Source organism: Tamandua tetradactyla, chromosome 26 (genome assembly GCF_023851605.1).
Source record: "Tamandua tetradactyla isolate mTamTet1 chromosome 26, mTamTet1.pri, whole genome shotgun sequence".
In the NCBI taxonomy this organism is placed as follows: domain Eukaryota; kingdom Metazoa; phylum Chordata; class Mammalia; order Pilosa; family Myrmecophagidae; genus Tamandua; species Tamandua tetradactyla.
In genome coordinates, this window is record NC_135352.1 from 29736799 (window position 1) to 29752616 (window position 15818).

Sequence of the window (15818 nt, forward strand, 5' to 3'; positions counted from 1 at the left end):
AGGAGGTGGAGAAATCGAAGCCCTCATACTTTATTGGCAGGAAAGTAAAATTGTGCAGCAACTTGGGAAAACAGTCGGCAGTTCATCCGAAGGTTAAAACTAGAGTTACCATATGACCCAGAAATTTACTACTAGATATGTACCCAAGAGAAATGAAAACATATGTCCACATAACAACTTGTTCATAGTACCATTACTTATAATAGTAAAAAAGTGAAAACAATCCAAATGCCCATTGGCTGATGAATGGATAAACAAAATGTGGTATGTGCATACAACAGAATATTATGTGGCAATAAAAGGAACAAGATACTGATACATACTACTACAACATGTATGAACTTGCAAACATAATGCTAAGAGAAATAGGACATAAAAGAACACATATTTTATAATTCAATTCCTATGAAATATTCAGAATAAGCAAATTTATAGAGATTAAAAAGATTAGTGGTTGCCTGGAAGGGTGGGATGGAGAGGTCGTCGAGGAGAGAATGGAGAACGGCTGCAAAAGGGTACTGGGCTTCTTTTGGGGGTAATGAAAATATAGTAAAATTGACTGTGATAATGGTTACACAACCCTACGAATATACAAGAAACCATTGATTTGCGCATTTTAAATGGATGAATTATGTAGTATCTGAATTATATACAATAAAACTGTTAAAATAACTTACATCCTGTGGCTGTCTTAAAGACAGAAATTATATCTCATCATCTTGTATGACTTACATCTGCCACTGACCTGAGCACGTAACATACACTCCCCTGACACGTCTATTTCCCTTTTAACATTTACCACAATGCCCAGCAGGGCTTCTTGCGCACAGGAGATAATCAGCAAAGTATTATTCTTATTTATCTGACTTTTGCTTAGTAAACTCTTTCCTCATAGATAATCTAAAACAAATTTAACACAATAACAAAGACCATAAAAATGCCAACTCAGTGATGCATGGTCTCATAAAATATCCCTCTGTAAATTTCTTGAGGTATTCAAGTATGACTATTTGTTACCACAAACTTTTTAATTGAAAACTATAGAAAATGATGTTACAAATGCAGAACTAAGACACTGTTTAAGCTCACTAATTTATACTCTACAAAATATAAGAGTTCCAAATGCATAATCTGACAGTGCTATCAAATGGCTGAACACAATGTATGAAAATATAAATCTGAATCAAAGGATTTTCCACGGTCATTTTAAAAAATGACGTTTCCATATCTATTTTTATGGAGAAAAGTGTGAGCAGAAAGAGTGGTTCTTTTATAAACCATACTTGAAACAAAGTTGGAAATTATCTCTCTTTTTTTTTTCCTTTTAGGGAAGCTGAGGGGAAAGGGAAAGCTGTGAGGAGAGAAAAAGGAACAACGGTGAATAAAAGGCTAGTGAATAAAAACACATCGGTATCATAGCATTCTTTATTGCACATCATTTTAATTAAATATTAGTGACTTTTTCTATAATTCTGACTCACCAAATCTACAGAGTCTACTGGTGGCTGGTTTGGCTGAAATACAAAATCCTCATTTTCTTCTTCCCGTTTTTTATAAGGCATTTGCTTGGAAGGAAGCAAGTTATACCACAGAGTGAAAATCTCATTGGAAAATGGTAAATCTGCCAAGCTGATCTGTGTTCCAGCCTACATGAAAAGAAAGTGGCAGGGAGGGAGAGAGGGAGAAAGAAAACGAAAAGAGAAAATAAAATGTAATTTTCTCCACTGATATAGTTAAGATTGTTGGGGTGAGCTTGTTTTAGGGTAAAAAATAAAGTAATACATATATACAGCAGTGGTAGATACTTGTTTCAAACTAGAGATCCCTTATACTTTTGCATCTGACTAAATACAAAATAATCCCCAATATGAAAGCTAAACCTGGTTTTATTTTGTGGGATACTATTTTGCCAATCACTACAGATATGTGTTATATTATTTAAGAAATGACTAAGCATGCAACACCTTTGCAAGTCTGGAATTATTTCTAAATGAAAAGTTAACAATAAATAAATGAATAAGCATAAACCATGATACTATTTATGCCATAAGAGTGACGTGATTATTTAAGGCTTTCATATTCCACCAAATCATACATAATTGTTAGACAGAACTTAAATGAAATGCACTAATTTTTAAGAGGCTATCGACTAAGACACTTACTCATATACTTTCTTTGGGACATATATGACTATTCAGATTTTCAGCTGTAGATTTTAAACTATTTTTTACCTTTGTAAGATAGAAACCTAAACATAAGTATCTTCTATTTTATAGACCAAATGAGTATTACTTTGTTTTCAATTTTTTTGAAGCCTCCAACACATACACCTTCTATACTAAAAAACTTCCTGACAGCCTAATAGTCTGCTATCTTTCCTTTTCACCATCTTAAACTTTGTCCATAATGAAATAGTGTTTTTGTGTTTCCTGTTGGGCTGTGGAAAAAAGTCCAACTAGAAACCCACAATGATTTTTAACCCATAGGTACAACTCTATATACTCACATTTAAGCACCTGGAACTTTACTGGTATGTAAAGGTTTTCTGAGTTATTAAGCAAAATGGTGTTTTAAATTTATTATTAGTAATGTGTGAATTCCTTCTGCTTTAGGATTTAAACATCATATTACCCTAAATAGTAATTTATAGGAGCTCTTAACACAATGGCAGGAGTAAGGGAGGAGAATAAGTCGAATAACAGAGCTATATACTCAGGGTTTTACCAAATTTAAACTTGCAGCAATGAATTATGTGTGGGTTGTCTTTTTGATATCTGGCTCCATCATTCACAAGCTGTGTGACCCTGGACACATGCGCTCTGTAAGCAGTTCTTTATCTAAAATTGGGGGAGAATCATACCTTTTTCATAAGATTGTCATGAGGATTAAATGAGATAATGTATATAAAGCACTTAGCTCAGGGCTCAGCATCGGGAATAATTAGCACACCTCATAACAGGGGTAAAAGTCCTTCTTCAGTCAAAGGATAGATATGGAAAATAGCTTTCACAGAAAACCAGAATTTATAAGCAGATTTGAAAGGTCTGGAACAAGAGAATGAAGAAAGGAAGTCACTTCTACAGGAAAAATGAAAACAACCGTTGGCTGTGCACCAAGGTGCCATGCACAGCGGTGGTATTTCAGGGCTGGCAAAACAGCAGCTATACAATATTCTCAGAACAGACAATAACAACTGCTACTCGGCAGCGATAATTATGAGAAGTCCTACCAGGCATTCTTCCCTTCGGTGTCTACTGACGGAGCAAAGATCTACTCGCAGTGTCTTCTGTTGTAAGGCCTTGTGGGAAATGGCCACCCGGAATACATCACTGAATAAGATGGATTCTGTAGCTGGATGGACTTTCGTTCGAAACAGACAGCTGATATCAGATGAGGAGGGAAGTACTGCAACCCTAAAATATCTGCAAAAAAAAAAAAAAACAAGGATAGAAAACTGGATTTCACAGATATTTCAATTACGCTGAGTTCACACTATCATTTAGAAATTAACCACAAAAAAAAGAAAAGTGATGGAACGTGGAGACTGTTATCAACTCCTAAGCCCCCACACTGGCTGAGGCCCTGGGCAGCCAGAGGTCCCACAGCCACATTTCACAGCTTGAGGCCTGCCCTGCAGCTGCTGCAAAGGTGCATGATAAAGAAACTGAAGAAGAGGAAAGCCAGTGTGGGGCAGGTAGATCTAATGTCCCACCTGCCCCAAGAGCATTCAACTCCAAAATAGTGATTTCTGAGTCTAGAATAGTAGGAATGCACAAAGCAGAAAGATACTGGTGACTTTACCCCAAAGAAACCTCAGCCTGAATATTAAACAACAGCTGCCGACAATCATTTCTCAGGCATGGAATACATTATCCTACTGGGGAAAGAGAAAGGCTAAGTGGCATATTGCAAAGAAAATTAAAACAGATGAAATAACAGTTCAGAAATATCATTGTCTAGCCTCTCAGAAGTCTCAGATAGGGCAAACTCGTTTAAGAGTCTTATGCTGTGTAAAGTTCAGAGGAAGAATTATAGAAAAACTATAACTTCTAATACTACCTTCAAATGGGTTTTCTGAGAGCATATTATATGAGGACTCACAATTCTTAGAATTAGCATAAGGAGTTTTCTTTTAAATCCCAGAAAGAGAATACCCACTAGAGTTCCCATGCCTTTGCAGGTTTGTCTAATTTTATATGTAAAAAGGGCCTTTCTCCAATTATAAATGCTGTAAATTCAAATGCAACCTGAAGAATGTCCTATTATTTATGTATATCAAGATTAACTCTGGAGAGTCAAATGCAAAAACCTAGTGGACCTTGGGCTACTTGCTGTTGACTTAAAAGTCTCATAAGGACATGGCTCACTCCCCCAAGGAGCTGTAGATTCAGTAGTAGAAAATCTTTTTCTCCACACCCCCGCCACCTTCACTGAAAAACTGCAGAGAATCAGAACTGAAGGAGAGACTTTTCTGTTTTGCCAGCTTTCAGTTTTACTCTGCCACCAGTGGCCTAACCTTAAGGGATCCTAAAAATGTTTCCACACGAAGGGGAAAAAAAGAAAGAAAGAAAGAAAAAGCAACAGATTTTAAATGGTTAAGAGTCAAAGGCACAGAGTAAAGAAGCTATGAGGGTTATTAAGCCAGGGGTGGGGGGCCAGGGGGTTCTTCCTATGAGCATCCCCCAAACTGGAAGCAGGAAAACTCTGGACCATTCATGGAAATGTTGGGGTGCTGCCAACCAGCTGAAACATAAACTCTGCTTATCAGAACTAACAATCAGAATATAAGATGTGAAGTTAGTGCTGTTTTAATAGATACTTCACACCAGGCTATCTGTCCTTCATAATAGTGTCACTTAGGTCACAACTTTTGTTTCTTCTTTTGCATGCTGTGTAGTGGGGGTCACATGTCGTTCTTTTTCCATGTAAACATTCTGTTATTGCAGTACCAATTGTTTTTTTATTTTATTTATTTATTTTTATTTTTTTAGAGCATGGACTGGGTATCGAACTGAGGTCTCCCACGTGGCAGGTGAGAACTACCTGTCACTTCTTAGGTCAAGATTTTCTGAAACGGGTTTAAGAAATGCTGCCGTCTCTCTCAGGAATGTGCAGCCCAGACAGACAAGTAACTGCACTCCCCATGGGGAGCAGAAGAGAATTCTGTGCTCACAGCTGAGCCAAGCCTCTGGAGAGCACCACCGTACCTGCAGGGGGCGCCGGGTTACTTACTGTGAGGGAGGCGGATATGGCTGAGTAGGGGGTGGGGGATGGGGGGTGGGCCAGGGCAGGTGTGCCCTTACAACATGAGCTTAGAGGAGCGTGTATCCTCGGGCACTTTGCAGCTTTTTCCAGGACTGAACTGGTTCTCAAGTGTTGCAGACCTGCCTCCTCCCTGATTTGCCACAGAAACCTTTACAGAAAGGTTGCCAAAGTAATGCTTCCACATCACAGTGTATCTATTGCTGGGGAGAAGTAGCAAATAACATTATCAAGGCGGTCTTCCCTGAAGACTGGTGACTGGTATTCTTAATCTCAGGTCTGGAAAGCGGCTTCTCTCTTTAGAGGACTCACCAAGAACATGGCTCCCCTGCTCCCACCCCACCTTACCCCAGGAAGTCCCCTGTGGCCCACTCGCCTCCTGGTATCTTGTTTCCCTTGAGCTTTGACGGTCATCAACATATAAACATCCACTGGCTCTACTTTTCTATTGCCTATAAAATAATCTCCATCTAGCATTTCCCCCCCTCTAGACCTTGTTCTTTTTTTCTGACAATTCTATATTATGATGTGAATGTAAAAGTAACTTGAAGAGAAAGAATCCAGAACACTTTATTTCATGAAGGTACCTTCACTGTTAAATGTGCTCCATCGTTAGGAAAAATCAGCCACCTGGCTGTGTACAGAGACCTGGGATCATCCTCAATAGCTCTTTTTTATTTCCAAGTCCTTGTACTACCATATTCAACATCTGATTAATAGTCACCTTCTAGAGAAAGTTTAAATGCAGGGTGGACATGTCAATTCTAGATTCTAAGACAAAGGTGCTAAACTGAAATCTGGCTTCCTTCAGCCATTTTCCAGCTGTGAGCCCTGAAAGCAAGTCACTGACACTGACTCCAGGAGGTACAAAGATGAAGGCAGGTAAAGGCCTCTAGAAAAACCTGTTAGGAGACAAACAGTCCCTCAACAGCGGACTGTGCAGCATTCGTTGTGATTCTCAGGCTTATAAAGTAAAATAACTAAATATTCCAGAAATTAAAGTATCACAGGGAAGCAAATACCAGATGATAAAAACATTCTTTGGGGCGGGCCACGGTGGCTTAGCAGGCAGAGTTCTAGCCTGCCATGCCGCAGACCTGGGTTTAATTCCTGGTGCCTGCCCATGTGAAAAATAAAACAAAACAAAACAAAACAAAAACCCATATTCTCTGCTATAAGACAGAATAAAGCCATGCAGCATGTAACAATGTGGATGGACCTTAAGGCATTGTGCTGGCTGAAATTAGCCAGAAACAAAAGGACAAACACTGTATGGTCTCACTAACATGAACTAACATTAGTGAGTGAACTTGGAGAACTGAAGTTAAGAACACAGATTATCAGGAGATAGAAATAGGGTAGAGATTGGGCAATTGGTACTAAAGGAATACAGATTGTGCAACAGGACTGATGGTAAAAATTCAAACAGATAGCACCATGCTACTTGATTAGAGCACAATAATGTAAGTACACTGAATAAAGTTGGAAAAAACACAAATAACAAAACAAAACCATATTTTTTAGATGTACATGACTGAATGACAATGCTATTTTGATAAGTAAAATTTAATCACTATATTTTTATGCAAACGGTCAGAAAATTCCTCCAAGACAGTAACAACCGGTCCCCAACAGAATATGGAATTTCTGATTGAAAAATGAGATAAACAGTATCGGTTTCCCTTCTTAATAATAAATCCACTGAGTAAGGACTAAGGCCCTACATGCTTTTCTAACATCTTCCTTTGCCCTTCATCTTTAATGTTGATTTAAACATGATCTGCCATGCTATGCCTTTTCCCTATCTTCATTTTGATAAACTGTCTTATTAAAATGTAAAACTATTTTACAGGGAAAATTTTATGTTCCTCAATTTGTTGTTCAAATATTTTACTTACATTTTAAAAGTGTGAGGTATCAAGCAGGCATGAAGATTTCGGAGTTGTGCTATAAGCACCATGAAGTTTGAACTTTTCGCATCATATCTGTCAAAACAGAAGTTGAATGAAGCAAGGGCTGGGTGTGCTCAGCAGCCGCCCCGCAGCCCCCGCCCCGCCCCGCCCCATGCAGATCCCTTACCTGAGGCCTATCTGCACCTGGGCAGTCTCTACAACAGCCACACCGTCCTCACTGTATGGGACGTCTTCCATTTCACTAGGCCTGGGACACAGAGTCAGTGGACAGTTTATTAACAGGGATATCAATTGTTATGGTTACAATTTGCCACTGAAGGACTTGGAGTGAAAACTTGCATTAATCCTTCAGGCCATCCTGGTGGAGCAAGCCTTGGTGAAAGAGTCCTCTTTTAGAGGCTTACTTCAGATTTCAACAGGGGCTGCCTCTGAGCCCTGCTGCCTGGCCTTCCTGAGCCTCACTATGTTAGCACGACACCCAGGGACAGGTATTCTCCTTTTGGAAATACACAGGAGAAGCTTTGCGTGCCAAACAGGCACCACCCAACCACTCCAATGCTCTCATCAAAATCAAGTTTTACAGTTGAGCAAGGAAAAAAGAGATACTAGTGCTGGAGAAAATGTGGAGAGATGTATCTATTCACTGTGTAGAGAAGCTGAGAGGTGCAGCCCCTTGGAGGGCAGTGGGGTGGGTCCACAGGAGGCTAGGGGTGGGGTTGCCATAGGATCCTGCAACCCCACTGCTCAGTATAAACCTGGAGGAACTGAGTACGGGGATATGGATGGATATTTGCACACTGCTGTTTACGGTGGCATTGTTCGTGATTCACAATAGATGGAGGTGGCCTAAGGGTACAACCACTGAGGAGTGGAAGGGGGAACAGAGGTTTTTATATACAACAGACAATTGAGCAGCAGCAAAAAAAATGAAGTTGTGAGGCATGCAACTACATGAATGAACCGTGAGGACAAATGTTGAATGAAGTAAGTCTGAAGTGAAAGATAAATATTTTCATGCCTCATTTGTCTGAACTAACTATAAGCAACAAACTTGGAGAACTGAAATTGAGAGCATGGTTTATCAGGTTGGGGCCTACTGTAAAGGGTCCTAGATTGTAAGCTATTATAGTTGTCACATATATTCCAGAGTTGTAACTGTTATTTCTAAATTCTGAGATGCTGAGCTATTTGTGTATAACCTGGTCGTTCTCTGGAACTTCAGGTATTTGTGTGACATCTAAGACTCAGAGTTAGAGCTCTGAGGCTATGAAAGTCAGCATTACCCCATCTAGCAACTATTTAAAAAGTTGAAAAAGTGATCAGACTTCATGTAGAGATATGAATAAAGCTGATCTGGATAGGACTAAGGTAAATGAGAACACAGGTTAAAGGATGACATGGTCTACATTTTAAAACTTCAACACAACTTTGGCATGTGACCAAAGGAAGAGATGTTCATTTGGTGCAAAATATATATTTTTGGTAGTGCATTAACTAATTTAACTTATAAGATCAGTTTGTTTTAATATCATAATTACCTGGAACCTTGAATAGGGAACGAGATCTTGTTGGTTTGTACAGCTTAGTGTGATGCCCCAATACATCCCAGAGTAATGTGGGAAGAGAATAAAAATGTACTTGCAAGTCCCCGGGGGGACTGGGGAGAAAGGAGGCAATATTAAACTTCCCCATCCTGGGAATTCCTGATTTTCTCATAAGCACCAGGGGAAACCAATTCAATAAGCTAAGCTCTTGATGTTGGGGTTCAAATTTATGAAACATTCCTACAAAGGAGAAGCTAAGCCTACTTATAATTATGGCTTAGGGCCCCCTCCCCCAGAGAACCTCTTTTGTTGCTCAGATGTGGCCTCTCTCTCTAAGCCAACTTGGCAGGTGAACTTACTGCCCTCTCCCCCATGTGGGACATGACTCCCAAGGGTGTAAATCTCTCTGGGAATGTGGGACAGGACTCCCAGGATTCACTGGGACCCAGCATCATGGGATTGAGAAAGCCTTCTTGACCAAAAGGAGGAAGAGAGAAATGAGACAAAGTTGCAGGGGCTGAGAGATTTCAAACAGTCAGGAGGTTATCCTTATACATTATATAGATATGCCTTTTTAGTTTTATGGTGTATTGGAGTGGCTGGAGGGTACTACCTGAAACTGTTGAGCTGTGTTTCAGTTGCCTTGATTCTTAAAGACTGTTATAATGTGACTGTGTGATTGTGAGAACGTTGTGTCTGATGTTCCTTTTATCCAAGGTATGGACAGATGAGTGAAAAATACAGACAAAAAATAAATAAATAATGGGGGGAGGATAAGGGGTAAAAAAATTGGGTAGACTGCAATACTAGTGGTCAATGAGAGGAAGGGGTAAGGGATATGGGAAGTATGAGCTGTTTTTTTTTTTTATTTCTTTTTCTGGAGTGATGCAAATGTTCTAAAAATGATCATGGTGATGAATACACAAATATGGGATGATATTGTGAGTCACTGGTTGTATTCTCCCTGAGATAATGTAATGTATGCATTATCTCAATAAAAATATTTTTTTAAAAATCAAGTTTTAAATCTCAGGGAGAACCAGATTATTATTGGAGTATAATAATCTATCATTTCCTTGGCAGATAGGATGTCTTGGGTATATTTAAGTTTTCAGATACACCTTTTCCTTAACAGTGGGAAGCTTTTATTGTCCCAAAGAGTGATAATGGCAGCAGACACTTGCGATATGAGACCCTACCTGCACAGTGATGAGGGGACATGATGGCTGAAGAGTGCCTCTATCGAAAACTTACTGTTTCACAAAGGCTTCATAGACACCGCTGTCTCCAGCCACTGACTCATCAGACACAGCAGCGGACACGCAGGCTGCTTTCTCCCCAAGCACGTGGCTTCCTCTTCTCCTTGGTGAAGGTTTTTCCACATCTAAGGAGGGGAGAGCACTAATTAGGGTTTCTTCATGGGAAAAGTGAAGTATAAACATATATACAGTTTGGGAATGAGAAATCCAAAGTAAGATTGCCACCTGAGAATCCAGGATATTACTATTAACATCAACTGTTATGGATGATCCAGGGCATGGTAGCTTCTAAGATTCCTGGGATACCAGTTATTTCGGAAGTTTGACAGTGAACATGTCATTTTATTTGTCTTGAAATATTTTCAGGAAAGGAATGAATTATACAAATTCTTACTGTTCCCTTCCTTCTCTCTTTTAAGCACTTACTGTGGTGACCATGCACTGGGGGAGACTAAGAAACCATCTGCCTCTATCTAGCATTAGTAATATTTCTACAATAGCTCTGAGCAACTCAACAGCAAGAAGGGTTTCCACCTCTTTCGTTCTCCTCTTCTCTCTACATACCATATTCTATATTTCCTATGCTATTACACTAATAGAAATTAAAGAAAAAAAGCTTTTGACTTAGAATTCCTCACCAGCTGATACCATTTAAAAGAAATTTTTTTGTGTGTGCTACCGAATATTTAGCACCAACTACTACTTAACTTTTATCTCCAACTCATATTCACACACCAGAGTCCTGCAGCAAGCAAGGAGCATTCATTTACAGCTGTGCTCCTAGTGCAATAAGCTGCAAGCCCCTGGAGTTCTTTCAAGCAAGGGGATCAGTATTGGTATGCATTTCACCCCACTTTCTGAGTCGTGACTTTACATCTTGTTAAGATGTTTAAGTTTTAAGGCTTCAGATTACAGAATTGATTGCTGCATTTTCCCTTTTATTTCTGGCAGTGGGAATGCTTTCTCCTTGATGATGAAGTGCCTTCTCTCCGCCCACCCCCCTTTGCAAGGGGCGAAGGTGATGACATGATTTATTGATTACCCCCAGGAATGAGGACAGCAGCCTGGAATTGACTTTGACAATGACAGAGACTGACTGTGGAAGGACTTCCCAGTTTATTGCAACTTGGTTTCTGTCATGCAGCAGGGACTGGTGCTGGAGAGGAAAATGTATACAAAAGGAACTGGACTTCACCTGCATAACACTCTAAAGCACTGAGGGAGATGAACAGTGTCACTAACAGGGAGCTATCTGTCCCCCATGAAGGCCAGATGTCCTCCAAAGAGATCAAGCACTTAAGAGAATTTCATCTTCACAGATAAATATACGTTTTCAGTTGTTTTCAGACATAAAACTGAGTATGTATTATCTGCAAGCAAAGCTCTTGGATATGTTTTCCTTTAGTGTGACTTTTTAACAGCAGTTTCTTAATACAGTATGTATTTTAAAAGTTAAAAACGATTTCATGGATGCATCACAGACTCTGCGGTCCAGCCACAGACATCAGCTATCGCAGCAGACCCAAGTGGTGGCAGCATGGCAACGACATGGCAGAGAAGGACTCTGGCACAACAGGGCTCCTTGTGATGACCAGGTAGGCGCAGGACTGTGGGAGACTTCCTCACCTATCCCCTCCCTCTTCTCCAGTTTCCAGCCTCACTTACTGGACCGGCTTAATTGACGGGATGTTGAAAAATGGTCATAGAAAAGATTCCAGATCCATGCAGAGCCAGAAATATACAACCCCTTAAGTCGAAAATGTAGAAGAATGGCCAAAAAACCTACTCCCTTTTCTTCTCTCTTGTTCTTTCTTCCCTTTCATAAATATCAACGGTCTGTGGTAATAACTGTGTTTAGCAGAGCTCCTGCAACTTCTTGTTGTCACCATGCAGTGATGATGACAACCAGGTATTGTTAGATGTGACGTGTGTATCATGGCACTGAGAGGCAGGTACAGTATCACCCCCGTTTTGCAGATGAGGAGCAAGTTTTGAGACTGGGCAGGTAAGTACTCAACATAAGAGAGCGGCGGCGACCCCACCGTGAGCGCAGGCTGGGCTAGGCTAGCTGCTGGGACCCCACTGTGAGCGCGGGCTGGGCTGGCCACGGGGACCCCACTGGGCGTGGAAAGCCACACAGCACACCTCCCTGGAAGCAGGCATGAGTCCCCATGGTGGGTTTCTGCTTTGCTGGCGTCATATGTAAAGGCCACTCCTGGACTTACCCTCTTCATGGTTGCTTAGTTTGTTAACACATTACTCTTTACTAGAGCTTTGGCATCTTTCCAGGAGGGGCACACAGACTATGCCCATGTTCTCTCATTTCCTCCCACTGCCCCAGGCCACCCCTAAGGCAGTGTTTCAGTTTGCAGATATGCACCCGCAGAAACAAGCTGGATTCATATCTCTTTAACCATCTGAACCAGCCAATCAAATAACAGTTAAAATTCTCAAGATCATAGATGGAAATAGCAATAAAATACACCTAAAGAGGCCTGCAGTCTCCTGTGTGTGGGACTGAGTACACACACATCAGAGCAGGGCGCCCGTGGATGGGCACTAGGGCTCTGATTTCGTGTTTCGTCTCATGCGAGCTTTCGGGCAGAGCATCTTCCTTGGATTACAACTGTGATCATTTGCCAAAACGGGCACCTCTTGTGCTCCTACAACCATAACTATTATATTAAATGTTGCTGTCTCACAAAGGAACACAATATTTAAAATGAAAATGTCCCTGTTTCTGTCTCTTTGAGTACAGATGCAGAGCAAGCACTCGATCTGCTGCACTCCTTCTTGGACTGCAATTATTAATGTGGCCAGAAGAGGGCAGAGCAATCCCAGACATCAGGGTCTGCTCTTTGCAAATTAACTGGACAAAGAGAGAGAATATGGCATGAAACAAAAATTGTATTTATATAGAATTCCCTACACAATCTAAATATTGAACCCTGGTGCTAATTAGCTGGTATGCTAATTGCCTTGGTCTTAATCTGTTTTAGGCCAACTTTTAAAAGAAAGCCATGCTATTTCAGAACGAGAATCTATTTGGAAGTGGGAAGTGTGTTTACAAGATTTGTTCCCAGTCAACTGCCACACAGAGGGAGTTTCTGGAAGACAGAACAGGTACGTAATGACTAAGTCTATTAACTAAGAAAGGTGATTTTTACATTTAGGTATATGAATAAAAACTCCTTTTCAAATAAAGCCAGAAACAAATACTGAGAAAAAGTAGTACACCTGTCTGTACTCTGTGAAAGTAACCCTTCAATCATTCTCTTCAAAATAGCTTCAGAGGGAATACACAAAAGAAAAGGACTCCATTTACCTGTAGTTCCTTCATATAATGGTTCCCTAGCGCATTCGTTAAGGTCTTTATCCTCTAAAAGGCACTGGGCAGCTGCTCCTGAATCAGAATCCAGCAATATCTGATTTTCACTGAGGCCAATGTCTGCAAAATGGCTACTCAAGTCACAGTCTTCAAAGTCAGCAGTGAACTGATGGAGAGGGGTGTCAGGAGAAGACGTGGGAAACGGGCCTTCCAGAGCCAAGGGAGAGCCCGGCGGAGACAAGGAGGAAAGGGACGACCTTGAGGACAGGGAGGTCACAGACTTGGGGGCCTCGGTCAGAGGGGGAGTGTGGCCTGTGGCTGTGGCAGCCACCCCACAGGGGTCAGTTGGGCCAGGCAGGCTGGGGGACTTGACCACCTCGTTTTCATGGATGGTGGTGATGGGTCCGGAAGGAATGTAACTGCCTTTCTCTTGCAGAAGGAAGTCCAGTTTGTACTGATAGTCCACTTCGATCTCATCCCCCTGGCTGCTGTAATAGAGCTCACTGGAACTGAGGGAGTTGAGCGACCCTCGGCTGGAGGTGTTAAGGGATCCCCGACTGGATGCCAGGGAGCCCAGGCTGCTTCCGGAAGACATGGACAGTGTGCTGGCAGAGAGGCTGGGGAAAGGAAAGCACATGTTGTGAGAGCAGGCAACATGGAAAACCCACTCATGACCACTACTGGCTCATTCAGACCCTACAGGGAAGTAACATAATCGCAATGAACAGGGAAAAGGAACTTGTTATTATAGGACACATTTCCATGGTTACTCACTAACATTTTCAACCGTGCTCTTTAAGAACACTTTAAGTAGCAATTCTACACTACTTAAAAATTATCCTCCTTTTGTAAAAGTACAAAAAAATAAGGACCAAATACCTATTGATAAATCCACTTGGCTAAGTACTCAGAAGAAACTCTGCAATTTGAAAATATGGAAGAAGGGAAAAGGGAATAAAGAATACAAAGTATTAATGCAATTATTTTGCTTAAAAGTTAAATAATAACTTTTAATTTTTTAGAGGGAAACAAAAGGCAAGCTTATAAAGACAATGAGGTTACAACAAAAGGCCCCTGGGTTCATTCGTTTTTCCTCTCCTCTGTGTGTGTTCCAAGGAGTGAATATTTTTCTAATCAACATAAGAAAATCATTTTAAGGCAAGTCTCCTCCAACCGACCTTTTTAAAAGACAGAGTGATGGGAGGAATGTGTTATTTTATTTGTAGTTAGAATATATATCTGACTTCCCACAACATATTTCAAACATAATTCAAATACGACTTTGGAATTTATGAAAAAAAATCCATGTCAATTTAAATTGGGTCACCCAAGTTTTAATTGTACTATCTGAAAGTATTATAACTATTTTAAGTAACTTTTTAACTATTAAAAAGGAAGAAAGTGACCAAAGATGAATTAGATCATGCCTGAAAATAGTCAAAAAATATTTTTCCACTCAAGAACCTAATAGGCTTACCTTTTAAGTTGTGAATGCAAATAAGTAGTTAATTTAGTAGTTTCTTCAAGTTTCTGTAGCAGCTCTTTTCTTCTCTCTTCCGATTTCAATCTAGAAAAATATATAGAAATGAATTTATTTTCAGATGATGACGATAAAGCCTGAAAACTGAAGGAAAAGATTAAGAAAATAAAGATTCTTATTATACCAACATTGCATAGCAAAAGGCAGAAATCCGAAAGAACTCTACAGAGAGAAAATGGGATAACCAGCAAGAAGCAATATTGACAGAATTGCACACAGCCGAGCTACATGAAGAGAGAGAGCTTTACCAAATCGCCAGTGCTACTCGGAATTTGGAAATTTGAGATTATCAAAAAGTTTTAAGTGGGTAAAAAAACTTCATAATTTTATGTATTAGGGAGGATAAGCAGTAACAAGTAAGAAGGAAAGCAATAACAAGAAGATACTAAGAAAGACTATGGAGACCTTATACTTGGTTCCACATTAATAAAACTTGATGGTGGTATTAAGAAGGAATTATAAAAGGTCATCCTAAGTACTGAATTTAGTAAGAGTTGTTCCAAAATAATACTTAATGATGAAAAGTCCAATCCTAATATGATGGGAATTATAGCAATTATGAAACAAATTAGTCTCTATTGCCACTATGAACTGATTTGGTTTAACTGTTAAAGAAAAACATATAAAAGTGATTTTCTTTTCTATAGCACATCTGTTCAGCTGTACCAGATTATCATAAAATATTATCCACATTCAACCTCAAAAGTGAGTTTTTGAGTTTTGAGGGTTTTTTTACTTGAGTATTACAGAATTATGTATTTAAATAATAAGTCATTTTTAAATATAAGAACATACAAGATTACAGTCTATGCAATCTGGAGAGCTTTAGAAATCAAACAGAAGACTGGAATTCAGAAAAACACCTTGATTTCTAGTCTTGGATCTGTGCCTTCCTAGTTGTGTACCCTTAGGCACACCTTTCTCACCTGTAAAATGGGAAATTATAGCCCTTCTTTCTACCTGATAAGGTTG

The 15818-nt window shown here is 40.0% G+C and overlaps 1 protein-coding gene across 3 annotated transcripts in view; it reads right to left on the reverse strand.

Moving 5' to 3' along the window:
* WWC2 (WW and C2 domain containing 2) overlaps positions 1-15818 on the reverse strand; it is a 298652-nt gene that overhangs the window by 69177 nt on the left and 213657 nt on the right. For all 3 annotated transcript variants that reach the window (XM_077144655.1, XM_077144656.1, XM_077144654.1), the window contains 7 exons: positions 14784-14873; positions 13304-13923; positions 9974-10103; positions 7342-7422; positions 7161-7247; positions 3230-3422; positions 1482-1646 (listed from right to left, as the gene is read on the reverse strand). In XM_077144655.1, the coding sequence (XP_077000770.1) occupies positions 1482-1646; positions 3230-3422; positions 7161-7247; positions 7342-7422; positions 9974-10103; positions 13304-13923; positions 14784-14873 (1366 nt within the window). The remainder of the gene's footprint in view (positions 1-1481; positions 1647-3229; positions 3423-7160; positions 7248-7341; positions 7423-9973; positions 10104-13303; positions 13924-14783; positions 14874-15818) is intronic.